Source organism: Chiloscyllium plagiosum, chromosome 13 (assembly GCF_004010195.1).
Source record: "Chiloscyllium plagiosum isolate BGI_BamShark_2017 chromosome 13, ASM401019v2, whole genome shotgun sequence".
Classification (NCBI taxonomy): Eukaryota; Metazoa; Chordata; class Chondrichthyes; order Orectolobiformes; family Hemiscylliidae; genus Chiloscyllium; species Chiloscyllium plagiosum.
The window spans coordinates 83,374,530-83,390,614 of NC_057722.1; the positions used below are offsets into that span (position 1 = coordinate 83,374,530).

At 40.8% G+C, this 16,085-nt stretch overlaps 1 protein-coding gene across 8 annotated transcripts in view; it reads left to right on the forward strand.

The window, feature by feature from the left end:
• mecom (MDS1 and EVI1 complex locus) overlaps positions 1–16,085 on the forward strand; it is a 1,133,356-nt gene that overhangs the window by 988,468 nt on the left and 128,803 nt on the right. For all 8 annotated transcript variants that reach the window (XM_043702874.1, XM_043702878.1, XM_043702875.1 and 5 more), the window contains one exon: positions 13,499–14,861. In XM_043702874.1, the coding sequence (XP_043558809.1) occupies positions 13,499–14,861 (1,363 nt within the window). The remainder of the gene's footprint in view (positions 1–13,498; positions 14,862–16,085) is intronic.

Here is a 16,085-nt window from a genome sequence, read left to right on the forward strand (position 1 = left end):
TGGACTAACATATAGAAAACAACATAAGCTTATTTGAGCTGCAGGGGTCTCACCTGCCAGCTGGAGAGTCAGCAGGTGCCCTCTGTTGCCTTTTTTAGGGAAGACCTGGAGAATTAAATGTTAGTCAAACACTTAAACTGGGCAGCAGCAGGTAATTCCTAGGATTGTGGAACCCAGGGACAAAAATGCTCACAAAAGCAGCAGATGGCAACTGCTGCCAGTCGGATTTCTACATGAGATTGAATGGGGGACGGGGGTGTCATCAGGTAGGGATCATGTTGCCAGGTGGAGAGGATGGGAGTTAATAGAGGGTTGGCTCTTGCATAGACTGACTTTGGGTCCCTTGGCCTTTAACTGACGAACCATATAAAATAGGAAGAGTAGGCCATTTGGCCCTTCGGGCCTACTCCACCATTCATTATGATCAAGACCTGGTCACCTTACTCAATAGCCTGGTCTTGCCTTTCTCTACTTTCTTTGATACCTTTGGCCTGAAGTACTATATCCAACTCCTTCTCGAAATCATACAATGTTTTAGTCTCCACAGCTTTCTCTGGTAGTGAATTCCACAGGTTCACCACTGTCTGGGTGAAGAAATTTCTCTTCCTCTCTATTAGAAATGGTTTACCCTGTATCCTTCACCTAATTCTGGACTTCTCCAACATAGGGAACATCCTCTCTGCATCTACTCTGTCTTGTCCTGTTAGAATTTTAGAGGTTTCTATGAGATCCTCAAGTATTCTTCTCAACTCCAGTGAATATAACCCTAATCGATTCAATGTCTCTGCGTTCATCAGTCCTGCCCACCCAGGAATCAGTCTGGTGAGCCTTCTCTGCACTCTGTCCAGAGCAAGAACATCCTTCCTCAGATAAGGAGACCAAAACTGCACACAATATTCGAGATGTGGCCTCACCAAGACATCTTTGTTCCTGTACTCAAATCCTCTCACTTTGAAGGCCAACATACCATTTACCTTCATCACCCACACATCTATCTTCAGTGACTGGTGCACATAGACAGCCAGGTCTCATTGCACATTCCTCTCTCTCAACTTACACTCATTCAGATAATAATGTGCCTTCCTAATTTTGCTCCCAAGGTTGGATAACCTCACATTTATCCATTGTACACTGCACCTGCCATGCATTTTCCACTCAACCTGACCAAATCACACTGAAACATCTCTGCATCGTCCTCACAGCTCACCTTCCCATCCAGCTTCGTGTCATCTGCAACTTTGGACACATTACTTCTGGTTTCCTCATCCAAATCATTAAATTATATTGTGACTAGCTTGGGTCGCCTAGCACTGATCCCTCTGGTACACCATTAGTCACAATCTGCCATTCAGAAAAAAGACCCATTTATTCCTACTCTTTGTTTCCAGCCGCTGAGTTTTCTATCCATTTTAATGCACTACCCCCAATCCCATGTGAGGTTTTAATTTTACACACTAATGTCTTGTGTGGCATTTTGTCAAAAGCTTTCTGAAAGTCCACATAAACCACAAGTAATGGGTCCCCCTCATCAATTCTACAATTTACATCCTTGAAGAATTCCAGTAGATTTGTCAAACACGATTGCCATTTTGTAAATGTATGCTGACTTTATCCGATCTTATCACTGTTTTCCAAGTGCTTGGAATGAAACCTTTTATAATGTAGTCAAGCATTTTTCGCATTACTGACATCAAGCTGAATGGTCTCAAGTCCCTGTGTCCTCTCTGCCTCCTTTTTTAATTAGTGGCATTACATTAATTACCCTCCAATCTGTAGGAACTGTTCCTGACTCGAAAGAATCTTAGAAGATGACGATCAATTCATCCACTATTCCTAGAGCCACTCCCTTAAATCCACTGTGATGTAAATTATCAGGCCCTAGGGATTTACTTACCTCCTATCCCATCAATGTCCCTAACACTAGACCCCTACTAATTCTGATTTCCTTTAGTCCCATCCTCTCACTAAACTGTCTCTTTCCCATTATTTCTGGTATGTTATTTGTGTCTTCCTTTGTAAACACAGAACCAAAGTATGTCTTAGCTGGTCTCCAATTTCTTGATTCTCCATTATAAATTTTCCTGTTTTCTCTTCACATACTGTAGAAAATTTTAGTCGGTTTTCATGTTCCCAACAAGTTTATTCTTGTGCTGCTCTTACCAAAAGCCAAAAGCAAGATCATGGGATGAGGCTCTTAATGAGTCATTAATTGCCCACTTAAGGGCTTCAGTTGGTGGCACAGCTCAAAGGCTTCCCCCCCATCTCCCTCCAGCAGAATGAACTGGGGCTGAGGTGGGAACTGACCAGGTTGATCTGGCTGATTAAATGCCTCCTCCCAAACTCACCACAGGATACGCTTTTAATCTGCCCAAAGATACTGAAGGCTGACGTATTGTATCTGAAACCAGTTGTTTATCAAAAGATAGCTAAAATATTCCATGTAAATATGTTGATAAACATTTAATGATCAGCTGTTTGTCATCATTATTTATTAAAATTCTGTGCAAGTACTTAATCTACATAAAAACTGTACATTTAGTACGAATACCCAGCACTTCCAGTAACTTTTCTTTGCAGTTTTTATAGTTCTCATCTATAATAATCATGCCTTACCCCCAAATATAACTTACAATTTAGATATGATTTTTGTGCCTGACGTTTAATTTATGTCCCCAATTCTGCCATGAAATACTCATTGATTAACCAAGAATAAGCCTTTCAAAAGTCTTCACAATGCTCTAAGCGAGCGATATATTTTGATAATTTCATTCCAACTATTTTACTTTAACAAGCAGCAGGAGAAGTTATAAGTAGCAAAGGAAACCTGTTAGCGTCATCTAAAGAGCCTTTCACTGATTTTCTTGTATTTACTTTTGTTCAAATTAACATTTTCTGTAAAGGATGTTCTGGCGATGGAGAGAATACAATGAAGGTTTGTCAAAACTGATTCCTGGGACAGCAAGACTGAACTGTGATCAAAGATTGGCTTGGTTAGAATGATAGTCTCTGGATGTTTGAAAAATCAGAGATTACTTAGAACATAGCATAGCATAGCAAAGTACAGCACAGAACAGGCCCATGGGCCCATGATGTTGTGCCGAGGATTATTCCTAATCTAAAATGAAATAATTTAACCTACACACCACTCAATTAGCTGCTGTCCATGTGCATGTCCAGCAGTTGCTTAAACATCCCTAATGACTCTGCTACCACCACCACCGCTGGCAATGCATTCCAAGCATTCACAACTCCCTGTAAAGAACCTACCTTTGATGTCTCCTCTATACCTTCCTCCTAACACCCTAAAACTATGACTCCTCGTGGCAGTCAATCCTGCCAATGAGAAAAGTCTCTGGCTATCGACTCTATCCATGTCTCTCATCGCCTTGTATACCTTGATCAGGTCACCTCTCTTTCTCCTCTCTGGAGAGCAAAGTCCAAGCTTAGTCAACCTGTCTTCGTAAGACAAGCCCTCCAGTCCAGGCAGCATCCTGGTAAACCTTCTTTGCACCTTCTCCAAAGCCTCTGTATCTTTCCTATAGTAGGGCGACCAGAACTGGACACAATATTCCAAGTGTGGTCTCACCAGGGACTTGTAGAGCTGCAGCAAAACCTCATGGCTCTTAAACTGTTAATGAAAGCCAAAACACCATATGCTTTCTTAACAACCCTATTCACTTGGATGGCAACTTTGAGGGATCTATGCACTTGAACGCCAAGATCCCTCTGTTCCTCCACACTGCCAAGAATCCTGTCTTTAATCCTATATTCAGCATTCAAGTTAGACCTTCCAAAAAGCATCAATTCGCACTTAGCCAATTTGAACTCCATCTGCCATTTCTCAGGAGAAAGTGAGGTCTGCAGATGCTGGAGATCAGAGATGGAAATGTGTTGCTGGAAAAGCGCAGCAGGTCAGGCAGCATCTAGGGAACAGGAGAATTGACGTTTCGGGCATTAGCCCGAATACAATGAAGCCCATTCCTGAAGAAGGGCTAATGCCCGAAACGTCGATTCTCCTGTTCCCTAGATGCTGCCTGACCTGCTGCGCTTTTCCAGCAACACATTTCCATCTGCCATTTCTCAGCCCCGCTCTGCATCCTGTCTGTGTCATGCTGCAGCCTGCAGTAGTCCTCGATACTATCAATGGTACCTCCAAACTTTGTGTCATCTGCAAATTTACTAACCCACCCCTCAACCTCCTTGTCCAAGTCATTTATAAAATCTTCAAAGAACAGAGGCCCAAGAACAGAGCCCTGTGGGACACCTCTCACCACTGACCTCCAGGCAGAATACTCTCCATCTACAACCACTCTCTGCCATCTGTCAGCCAACCAATTCTGAATCCAGATAGCCAAATCTCCCTGTATCCCATACCTCCTGATTTTATGTATGAGCTTATCAAATGTCTTGCTGAAGTCCATATACACAGCATTCACTGCTCAACCTTCATCGACCTGTCTTGATACCTCCTCAAAGAACTCAGTAAGATTTGTGAGGCATGACCTGCCCCTCACAAAGCTTTGCTGACTGCCTTTAAACACTCTTAAGCTTTTCCAAATAGTCATACTTCTTAGAGATCTGCAAAATTCTAACAGGACTAGGTAGAGTGATCACAGGAAAGATGTTCCAGATGACCAGGGAATCCGGAAGCGGGAATCACAATTTCAGGAAATGGTGTTGTCCATTTAGAACTGAGATGAGGAAAAATGTCTTCACCCAGAGAGTGGTGAGCCTGTGGAATTTTCTGCCATAGTAAATGGTCAAGGCCAAACATTGAATGTTTTCAAGAAAGAGTTTGATATAATTCTTAGCATTAAAGGGATCAAAGTGTATGGGGAGAAATGAGGTACAGAGGAGTGAGCTGGATGATCAGCCATGATTATATTGATCACATGGCAGAGCAGGTTCAAGAAGCTGAATAGCCCACTGCTGTTCTGATTTTCTATGTTTCTAAACGTCCACCTTTATCAGACTGACATGGCACAAACTCAATTTGACATGAATAACACCCTGCAAATGAACAATCAAAGATGTCAAAGACTCAGGGTAAAATCTTACAAGGTTCTGAGTGATTTGGGCTATAGTAAGGTGTGTGGTAGATTTGGATAAAACAATCTGATGAGGTCAAGCTCAATGTCAGGATTATATTGTTTCATTTGTATGCTTTTCACAGCAGTATGGTGGGATTCTTGCTGAGCAGTTGTAAATTGCAAATTGATGTAACTAACCTTGTGATGGCCTGCCTTATACTCTGCTTCCAATTTTACCAAACTTGCCTAGGAAATTAGCCATAGCATGGAAACCCGACTGTGTAACTGGTGGATTCAGTTCACTGATTCCTCCAAGTGACCTCTATGTTGCACCCACAACCCCACCTCCCCCAACTTCAAATGACCAAATGGCAGCCCAGGACGCAACCTACAAGCAACAGCTCTTTCTTACGTGGACATTGGTATCCAATGTTCAGTGAACCATTGCCGCCAACGTGGCACCTCTCCAATGCAGAACATTCTGAAGCAGAAAATGAATCTCAAATTAATCTCAAATTAGCGAGGCAAGGTTTGGTTTGGATAGTCAGTGTGGCTTTGACAGAGGAAGGTCATACCTAATAATAGAGGTGGGAGAGTGGCATTGCTAATCAAGGATAGTATCACAGCTGCAGAAAGGAAGGTTGTCGAGGAGGGGTTGTCTACTGAGTCATTTTGGGCGGAAGTCAGTAATAGGAAAGGAGCACTCACTTTATTGGGAATTTTCTGTAGACCCTCCAATAGCAACAGAGACAGATTTTGGAAAGGTGCAGTAATAACAGGTTTGTTGTCATGGGTGACTTCAACTTCCCTAATATTGAGTGGAACCTTCTTAGTTCAAATAGTTTGGATGGAGCAAACTTTGTCAGGTGTGTCCAGGAAGGATTCATGACTCCATATTTAGATAGGCCAACTGGACGGGAGGCCACATTGGATTTGGTGCTTGACAACGAACCAGGTCAGGTGTCAGTGGGAGAGCAATTCGGTGATAGTGGTCACAATTCCCTGACTTTTACTATAGTCATGGAGAGGGATAGGAGATGATAGTATGGTAAAGAATTTAATGGGGGAGGGAGAATTATATTGCTGTTAGGCAGGAACTGTGGAGCATAAATTGGAAACAGATATTTTCAGGGAAATGCACGACAGAAATGTGGAGGTTGTTCAGGAAGCACTTGCTGTGAGTGCTGGAAAGGCTTGTCCCACTGAGGCAGGGAAGGGGTGCTAGAGTGAAGGAGCTTGGATGACAAGAGATGTGAAACATCTGGTCAAGAGGAAGAAGGAAGCTTACTTGGAGACACAAGGAGAAAGTGAGGGCTGCAGATGCTGGAGATCAGAGCTGAAAATGTGTTGCTGGAAAAGCGCAGCAGGTCAGGCAGCATCCAAGGACCAGGAGAATCGACGTTTCGGGCATAAGCCCTTCTTCAGGAAGCCCTTCTTTCCTGAAGAAGGGCTTATGCCCGAAACGTCGATTCTCCTGTTCCTTGGATGCTGCCAGACCTGCTGCACTTTTCCAGCAACACATTTTCAGCTTGGAGACACAAGGATCAGACAGGGCTCTAGAGGGTTACAAGGTAGCCAGGAAGGAACTGAAGAGTGGACCTTGAAGTGCTAGAAGGGGCATGAAAAAGCCTTGGTAGGGAGGATTACAGAAAACCCCAAGGTGTTCTACACTTAATTGAGGAACAAGAGGATGGCCAGAGTGAGGGAACAGGCAAATCAGGAATATTGGAGGGAATCTGTGCCTGGAGTTGGATGAAGTAGGGGAGGTCCTTAATGAATACTTTGCTTCAGTATCACACGTCAGAGGAACCTTGTCATTTATGAGGACAGTGTGAAACCGGCTGATGTGCTCAAACAAGTTGATGTTCAGAAGAAGGAAGTGCTGGAAATTTTGAAAAAAACATGAGGATAGATTATTCCCCTGGGCCAGATGAGATATATGCAAGGTTATTACGGGAAGTGAGGGAAGAGATTCCTGCATCTTTGTCGATGATCTTTGTGTCCTCACTGTCCACTGGAGTAGTGCCAAATGATTGGAAGGTGGCAAATGTAATTCCCTTGTTCAAGAAAGGGAATAGGGATAATCCTGAGAATTACAAACCAGTCAGTCTTACGTCAGTGGTGGGCAAATTATTGGAGAGTTATCTGAGAGACAGGATTTATGATTATTTGGCAAACCAAAGCTTGATTAGAGATCATCAGCATGGCTTTGTGAGGGGTAGGTCATGCCTCACAAGCCTTATTGAATTCTTTGAGGGTGTGACAAAACACATTGATGAAGTTAGAGCAGTGGATGTGGTGTACATGGATTTTAGCAAGGCATTTGAGAAGCTTCCTCATGGTAGGCTCATTCAGAAAATCAGGAGGCATGGGATACAGGGAAATTTGGCTTTTGGATACATAATTGACTGGCCAATAGAAGACAGAAAGTATTCAGCCTGGAGCTCAGTGACCAGTAGTGTTTCTCGTGGATCACTTCTGGGACCTCTGCTCTTTGTGTTTTTTGTAAATGACTTGGATGAGAAAGTGGAAGGGTGGGTTAGTAAATTTGCTGATTACACGAAGTTGGTGGAGTAGTGGATAGTGTGGAGGGCTGTTGTAGGTTGCAACAGGACATTGACAGGGATACAGAACTGGGCTGATAAGTGGCGGATGGATTTCAACTGAGAATAGTGTGAAGTGATTCATTTTGGAAGGTTGAATTTGAATGTAGATTACAGGGTTAAAGGCAGAATTCTTGTCTGTGTGGAGGAACAGAGGGATTTTGGGTTCCATGTCCATAGATCCCTCAAAGTTGCCACCTAAGTTGGTAGGGTTGTTAAGAAGGCGTGCAGTATATTGGCTTTCATTATCAGGGGGATTGAGTTTAAAAGCCAATGGGTTATGCTGCAGCTGTATAATGTTCTGGTTAGACCACACTTGGAATACTGTGTTCAGTCCTGGTCATCTCATTATAAAAAGTTTGTGGAACCTTGAGAGAAGATTTACCAGAATGTTGCCTGGACTGGAGGGCGTGTCTTATGAAGAAAGGTTGAGGGAGCTAGGGCTTTTTTCATTGGAGCGAAGAAGTATGAGAGATGACTTGATAGAAGTGTACAAGATGATGAGAGACATATATGGAGTTGATAGCCAGAAACTTTTTTCAAGGGGGAAATGGTTATTATGAGGGTCATAATTTTAATGTGATTGGAGGAAAGTTTAAGGAAGATGTCAGAGGTTAGTTCTCTACCCAGAGAGGGGTGGGGGCATGGAATGCACTGCTGTGGTGGTAGTAGAGTTAGATGCATAAGAGACATTTAAGTGACTCTTGGATAGGCACATGGACGATAGTAAAATGAAGGATATGTAGGTTAGTTTGATCTTAGCGTAGGGTAAAAGGTTGTCACAACATTGAGAGCTGAGGGGCCTGTACTTTGCTGTACTGTTCTATGTTCTGTGTAAATCTGTTTGAGTTTCTTGAAATGAGGGTAGGGATCTGGATTGTGTTGATTTCAGCCACACCTTTAGAAAGTTCCTACATGGGAAACTGATAAAGAAGGTAAAAGCTCATGGGACCCAGGTAACTTGACAAGATGGATCCAAAACTGGCTTTGAGATAGGACATTGTGGTGGAGGTTGTTTGTGTGACTGGAGGTGGGTGTCAATGGTGTACCACAGGGATCAGTCTGACCTTCCTTCAGCATTGGGCATAAAAGATCCTATGGCACTATTCAAAGAAGAGCAGCAGCATCCTTCTTTATCCGATGCTCAAAATTAATCCCTTGGCAATCATCACCAAAATTTAGTGTTAATTTCACTCCTATTTATGAATTATTGCTGAACACAAATTGACTGCCAAATTTAACAAAACAACAGTGACTGTGGCCTGGATTATTACCTTTTTTTATGGAGGGGGAGAAAGAGAGAGAGAAGGAGAGAGAGAGAGAGACCCCCCCCCCCCTCCCCTCTCTCTCTCTCTCTCTATCTCTCTTTCTCTCAAGACAGAAATGATGGGTATGGCCATAAATCAGAAGTTGAAAATCTACCTTCATGCTTCAATGGATATACACCTGGAAAATTAATAATGAATTAATGAAGTAAATGGCAATAATAAGGTGATGGGTGACTAATTGTGTCACCTAACATTGATTGTGTTTTCTCTATAAAATCCAAGAACAAAGGCATTGCCGGTCATTGTGCCAGTTATAGAACACGAACAATTACTTTTCCCCTAAATTGATGGACATTAAAATTGGGAGTTTTAACAACTGTTGGATAATTGTCAACATCAGTTTTATGATCAAGAGCTAAACTGAAAATCTACCTATGCTTTTCCATAAACATTAAATGAACCTGTGACTGATTTGGTTAAGGGCTAAATTCTAAGCATCCAATAAAGCTAATTTTTAAATCCTAAATATATTCTAGAATATCCATGACTGGGTCCATGGGAAAATAAAAATGTACTTAAAAGGAAAAGACTTACAGTTCATCTGTCCAAAACTTATTTTGTCAACCATTTTAATTCTTAAGAACAACTAAAAGCACGCCATGCAGCAGCATCAGTTTTAAGCAAATGATCACCTTGTATATTTTCTAAAATTAATGAATATTATGAGTTGGAAATATCAAGCAATCAAATAGTTTGAAGTCTGACAGAAACAATAAGATCAGAGGCATGATGATGGAGACTGTCAGATAGGGTGGGGTGGGTAGAGTTTTCAAAACCATTCAATCAAATTTTACTCACTATCTCTGGTAATTATATTAAAAGGTTGATGCAGGACATTTTTATGATCAACTAATGGTTTTTGATCATCATACTTATGGGTGTGTCTATGTAATAAACACACCACTAAGTTAGGGTCTTGGATAACTAAGTTATATCATGATTCCTCAGTATTTCCCTGTGGTAAATTTTACTTTCTCGAATCTGGTTAAGTAAAAGGCATGTGTCTGATTTACATGAATAATTTTATCGATGTACCATTAGAATTGCCTGAGTTTCAAAAGAAAATGAGAAGAAAGTTGATCATATTTATTTGTTTTTTTTGTTTTAGAGACACTATACTAGTGATTATAAATAGAGAACATTGAGAAGTTTGAATAAGTGTCACAGCACTCTGTACCTGCCATTTTGAAAATGTTAGTTCTTTTGTTGTAATGCAGTAATGAGGAAGAAAGTTTGCAGTTTTTTCCATCAAAGCTGTTATCATCCTAAGAAGTTACTGTCTTAACCAATAGTAGAAAGCAAAATCGTTACTAGTGTCGGTCAGGTCCACTCAGTATGTAGCTGTTCTGGAAAATCACTGTGCACTTTAGTTATATTTTAATAATTACAGTTTGGAATAATTTGTAGTACAAGAAAATAAATATTTTCAAAAGGGTCAAAGAGTGTTTTGGCCTAAAGATTGCTGCTGCCAATAATAATGGACAAACACAACTTATTTTTATATCATTCCTTTGTCTGCTGCTTTTACAGCAGCAATAGTTTAAATGAGTTAATGCTTCCATTAACGTAACAGAGTAAAATCATCTGAACTTTAGTTTTCACCCATAGCACTTTCCAGAATTTTTGCTTAATGATTTCACAACATAAACACTAAGATTTTCAGTTTCGCTTTTCTTCAACCTACATTATTTCTGTCTTTAATGGGAATATCTGTATTAGTGCCAAAATAGCATGTAGGCAATTCTCACAGGTTTCATTTCCTTTGAAATCAATGGCTTGACGATTTAGTGATGCTCAGGTTATGTCATTTCATAAAGTTACATCTCAAGTGGGTAAAAATCATGATCAGATGATCACAGACATGCAAAAACCTAATCATAATGTTTGAAGCTGCATTGCATGCTGACCAACAATGAGAGAATTAAAACACAGGTTAATATTTAGGTGTGATCCTTTATCAGAGTTGAGCCCTTAGAATTTGTTTGTAATGTACTAATTTCCTCTTATCCCTGTTGCAGGTTACATACTAATTATTTATTTAACATCGTTCAATTATTATTCCCTCTTTGTCTCAGACCATCTTCCCTTCACCAGCCTTGGGCAGCTGTGTGATCCAGAACAAGAATAGTGAACTGACCTTAGCTTGTGAACATACAACATGGCCCTAATTGGTAACATATTCTAAGTGTTTTATAAATTCTAACTCAAAAATGACATGATACTCTTGAAATTAGAATTAAAAGAAAAGCAACTGCAATCTGTAAAGTTGTATGAAGTCTGTGCAACACATTTCACTTTCATGTTTAAAATAACTGGGAATCATTCAGGTAAAATTTTATTTGAATTGAGAAGTAAAAATTACAATTAGCAATAAAATGCTAGAAAGATGCACTGAATAAAGTCTTCAGCAAATTTCTATGGGACAAGATAATGTCTCCCAGTCACTGCTGATGCTGGAGACCAGAGTCAAAAAGTGTGGTGCTGGAAAAGCACAGCAGGTCAGGCAACATCAGAGGAGCAGGAGAGTTAACGCTTCTGATGAAATAAGCATTTCATCAGGAATGAAGCTCTTCATCTTCCTAGTGAAGAGCTCATGCTCGAAACATTGACTTTCCTGCTCCTCGGATGCTGCCTGATTTGCTGTGCTTTTCCAGCTCCACATGTTTTGACACTGCTAAATAGTAAACCTAGTTAGAAACAAAAAAAAACTGCAGATACTGGAATCTAAGGTAGACAAGCTGGAGGAGGGAAGAACACAGCAAGTCAGTCAGTATCAGAGCTGGAGAAGTCAACGTTTTGGGTGTAACCCTTATTCAGGAAATAATAAACCTATACACCTTTAGCATATACCCACATCCACACCACTCAACCACTCAACTCCTCATCTGTGCCCCTAAATAATTTCTGAATTCAATAATTTGTAAATTTACCAAATTTGACATCCAAAAATAGTCCTTTGATACAGTTTAAGTTTTATTGCCTATCTTATAGGTTAAGCAACTCAAGTAGTTATGAGCAAAAACAGAAATTGCTCAAGAAACCGAGCAGCTCTGGCAGCATCTGTAGAAAGAGAAACAAAGTTAAGGTTTTGAGTCCAGTGACCCTTCTGCTGAGTTGCTCCAGCAATTTCTGTTTTTGTTTTGGTCTTCAGCATCCACAGTTTTATTTTAGCAGGTTTTTGGCTGCAGTTTATTTTTAATTGCTGTGTTTTTGCATATTATTAGGTCAGCTTTTCAGAGGCTGCTTAGGTTTTCTGAAGCTGTTGGTCAGCTTTTATTAGTTGTGAAGGTGAGCATATAGTTTGAGCTGAAAGGCAAAGATATATTGCATAATTACTGTATTAAATTTGTTGATAGTTTGTTATGGACATCACCAGTGAGCTAGTAGCATTTTTTTATTGAAAATCTATAAAAAGCTATCAGCTCCCTTCAGACCAATGGCATCTATAAAACCCTTCAGTGCATTCTATTTATCCTCAGTATTTAATGTGAATGAGGTTACAGTAATATTCAAATGCCAGAAGGCTACCATGAGTAATAGTAAGAGGGGAAATCGAGGACGTGATTGTCGGTCCATGGGAACCAAGAGTGCAGGATGGGATACATTCAATTCAGCTTCCTTCTTTTCAGCTTAAAATAGCAATTGGATCATTGCATTGTGATAGTCTGTCAGTCTTTTATAAATGTTGAAAAATAGTTGTTGACAAGTGATTCTGTGCATTCAATACCCATTGTTTTCCTTCTTTGATGTGCAAGTGATGAGTATGAATGCAGCAACAATTCACTATAAACCAGTGAAGATCCCTAGATATGGCCAGAGACTCCAGGATTCTTTCTTAAAACAAAAATCTGGATCAATTCAAAAATTGAGTTTATTATATATCTGAATTCGGATTCAAGCACAAATATCATCATTCCAATCAGCTATAAACTCAACCATGTACAGAGGAAAATATGTCACCTTGGGGCAGCATGGTGGCTCAGTGGTTAGCATAGCTGCCTCACAGCACCAGGGACCCAGATTTGATTTCACCCTCGGGAAACTGTCTGTGTGGAGTTTGCATATTCTCCCCTTTCTGCATGAGTTTCCTTTGGATGCTGTGGTTTCTTCCCACAATCCAAAGATGTGTAGGTTGGGGTGGATTCTCCCAAATCTTTGGTATTGGTGATGTGCTTGAAACCAAAAACATCCATCCTCCTCCGCCACTGAATATGACATATATCACAAAAAAAAATTAAGTAAACCTGAGATTTCTTACTATGTGAATACTTCCAGTAGAAAAAAATTCCATGCAGCGCAGTTATGGTTAAATTATGATTTGATATTTTTCAAGTTGGATTTTCATTTGGCCTAACAACTTTATAATCATAGTATTGTAGGTTCTATTTACGCATTGAATTAAATTAACTAGGTCTCAGACTTCCACAGTATAATCTTTGCTGTATGTAAATTATTCATATCATGTCACAACTCCACATGTTCAGTTCTCGTTGATATATTGCTTCATAGGTGACATGTTTTCACTTTTCATTTGCAGGTGAAGTTTGTCGCAAATCATATACACAGTTTTCTAACCTATGTCGTCATAAAAGGATGCATGCTGACTGCAGAACACAAATCAAATGCAAGGACTGTGGTCAGATGTTCAGCACGACCTCCTCATTAAACAAGCATAGACGATTCTGTGAAGGCAAGAACCATTTCACTACAGGGGGATTATTTGGTCAAGGCATTACTCTTGCAAATGCTCCAGCTCTGGACAAGTCCAGTCTGGTTAACATGAATCATAGTAATCCTGGTCTTGCTGACTATTTTGGTGCAAATAGGCACCCAGCTGGACTAACCTTTCCAGCAGCCCCTGGCTTTCCATTTAGCTTTCCAGGTTTGTTTCCTTCAGGTCTTTACCACAGACCACAATTGATACCTGCCAGCTCACCAGTGAAAGGACTATCAGGCACAGAGCAGAACACCAAACACCCAAGCCAATTGCTGACATCACCACAGATCCTCCCAAGCACACCAGACATTTTGAAGGCTGTAAATCGACAGTCATCCTCAGATGAGGTACAATCAGCCAAAGTTCCAACTGACAAGTCATCTGAAGAGAAGCCACAAGGTAAAACCAGTGATCATTCGGAAAGCAGTGACCTTGATGATGTTAGCACACCCAGTGGCAGTGACTTGGAGACAACATCTGGATCTGACCTGGAAAGTGACATTGAAAGTGACAAAGAAAAAAATAAAGAAAATGGTAAAAGTGCAAGTGATAAAATCAACAGCCCTCAGGAAGCAGTCCCTATCAACAACAATAAGAAAGAATTTTCCAACCACTCACTTTTTTCCCCTCCACTCGATGAACAAATTGCTGTGACAGGAGCAGTTAATGATTCGATAAAAGCTATTGCTTCTATTGCAGAGAAATACTTTGGTTCTACTGGACTTGTTAGCATGCAAGATAAAAAAGTAGGGCCACTTCAGTATCCTTCTATGTTCCCATTTCAATTTTTCCCTGCGTTTTCTCAACCAATGTATCCATTCCCAGATAGAGATTTAAATGCTGCTGTACCCTTAAAAGTAGAACCACAATCACCAGGTGAGCTGAAGAAGCTAAGGAGTGGGAATCCTGAGTCACCATTTGACCTTACCACCAAGCGCAAGGAAGAGAAACCAATGCCAGCTGTGACCTTAAAGCCACTGGTCTCCCATTGTGTCAGTGAAGAGCAACCACTGGATTTAAGCATGAGCAGCAGAAGCCGAGCTTGTGGAGGCACACAGGTAGAACCAAGGAAAAACCATGTGTTTGGGGAAAGGAGGAATTCAAGTGTTGACCAAGCCAAAAGCTCAGACCATTCCCTGCAGCATGCCAAGCCAACCCCTTTCTTCATGGATCCTATTTACAGGTAAGGCAGTATGTTGCATTTGGTTTGATAGTTTAATGAAAATTTAAATGAAAACTAATGAGCATTCTTATTCCACAGATCAAAGTAATATAAAGCAGAGTAATTCCATGGAGTCAATTTTCAATTTGAATGCAACGTTGTAATTTTCAATAACCAATCAAACCATACTTGTAGTGGCTCTGCAGTCTCACAGTTTAATATTATAAGCCTCACACTTACTTCTCATTGGTTGGAATATTCTAGTTAAACTTAAAAATCACACAACACCAGATTACAGTCCAACAAGTTTATTTGGAAGCACTAGCTTTCGGAGCACTGCTTCGTCATCAGGTGGTTGTCCAATTAATTTAGTTAAAATCTAGTTAAACTTAGAATCATAGAAGCCCTACAAGTGCTTAAAGAGGCCATTCACCTATCAAGCCAGCACTGACCCTCTAAAACATATCCCACCCAGATCCACACACCCATCTCTAACCCTGCATTTCTCATGGCTAACCCACCTAGCTTACACATCTCTGGACACTGTAGTCAATTTAGCATGGCCAATCCACCTCACCTGCATACCTTTGGACTGTGGGAGGAAACCAGAGCACCCAGCAGAAATCCATACTGACACAGGGAGAACATGGAAACACCACGGTCCGCCAATGAACGACCTGCTTCCACACTGTAGTGATTCTATGATTCTACAGTTCCACACAGATGCAGTCACCCATGACTGTGGATCAAACCCAGATCCCTGGCACTGTAAGGCAGCAGTGCTAACCATTAAGCCACCATGCCACAGGTAGCACATTTGTTTTATTCCAGTTCAGAAGCGCTTCATAAATTCCAAGTTATATTATCATTATTTAAAGGAATAACATCCATTATATCAGAATCATATGTTACACTTCAGTTAAACTATCTTAGTATGCATTCCTCTTGCTCACAGCTTCATCTTCATCTTTATTAGTTTATGATTAAGTATAGGAGAAAGTGAGGGCTGCAGATGCTGGAGATCAGAGCTGAAAATGTGTTGCTGGAAAAGCGCAGCAGGTCAGGCAGCATCCAGGGAACAGGAGAATCGACGTTTCGGGTATAAGCCCTTCTTCAGGAATGAGGAAAGTTTGTCCAGCAGGCTAAGATAAAAGGTAGGAAGGAGGGACTTGGGGGAGGGGCGTCGGAAATGTGATAGGTGGAAAGAGGTCAAGGTGAGGGTGATAGGTCAGACGGGGGTGGGGG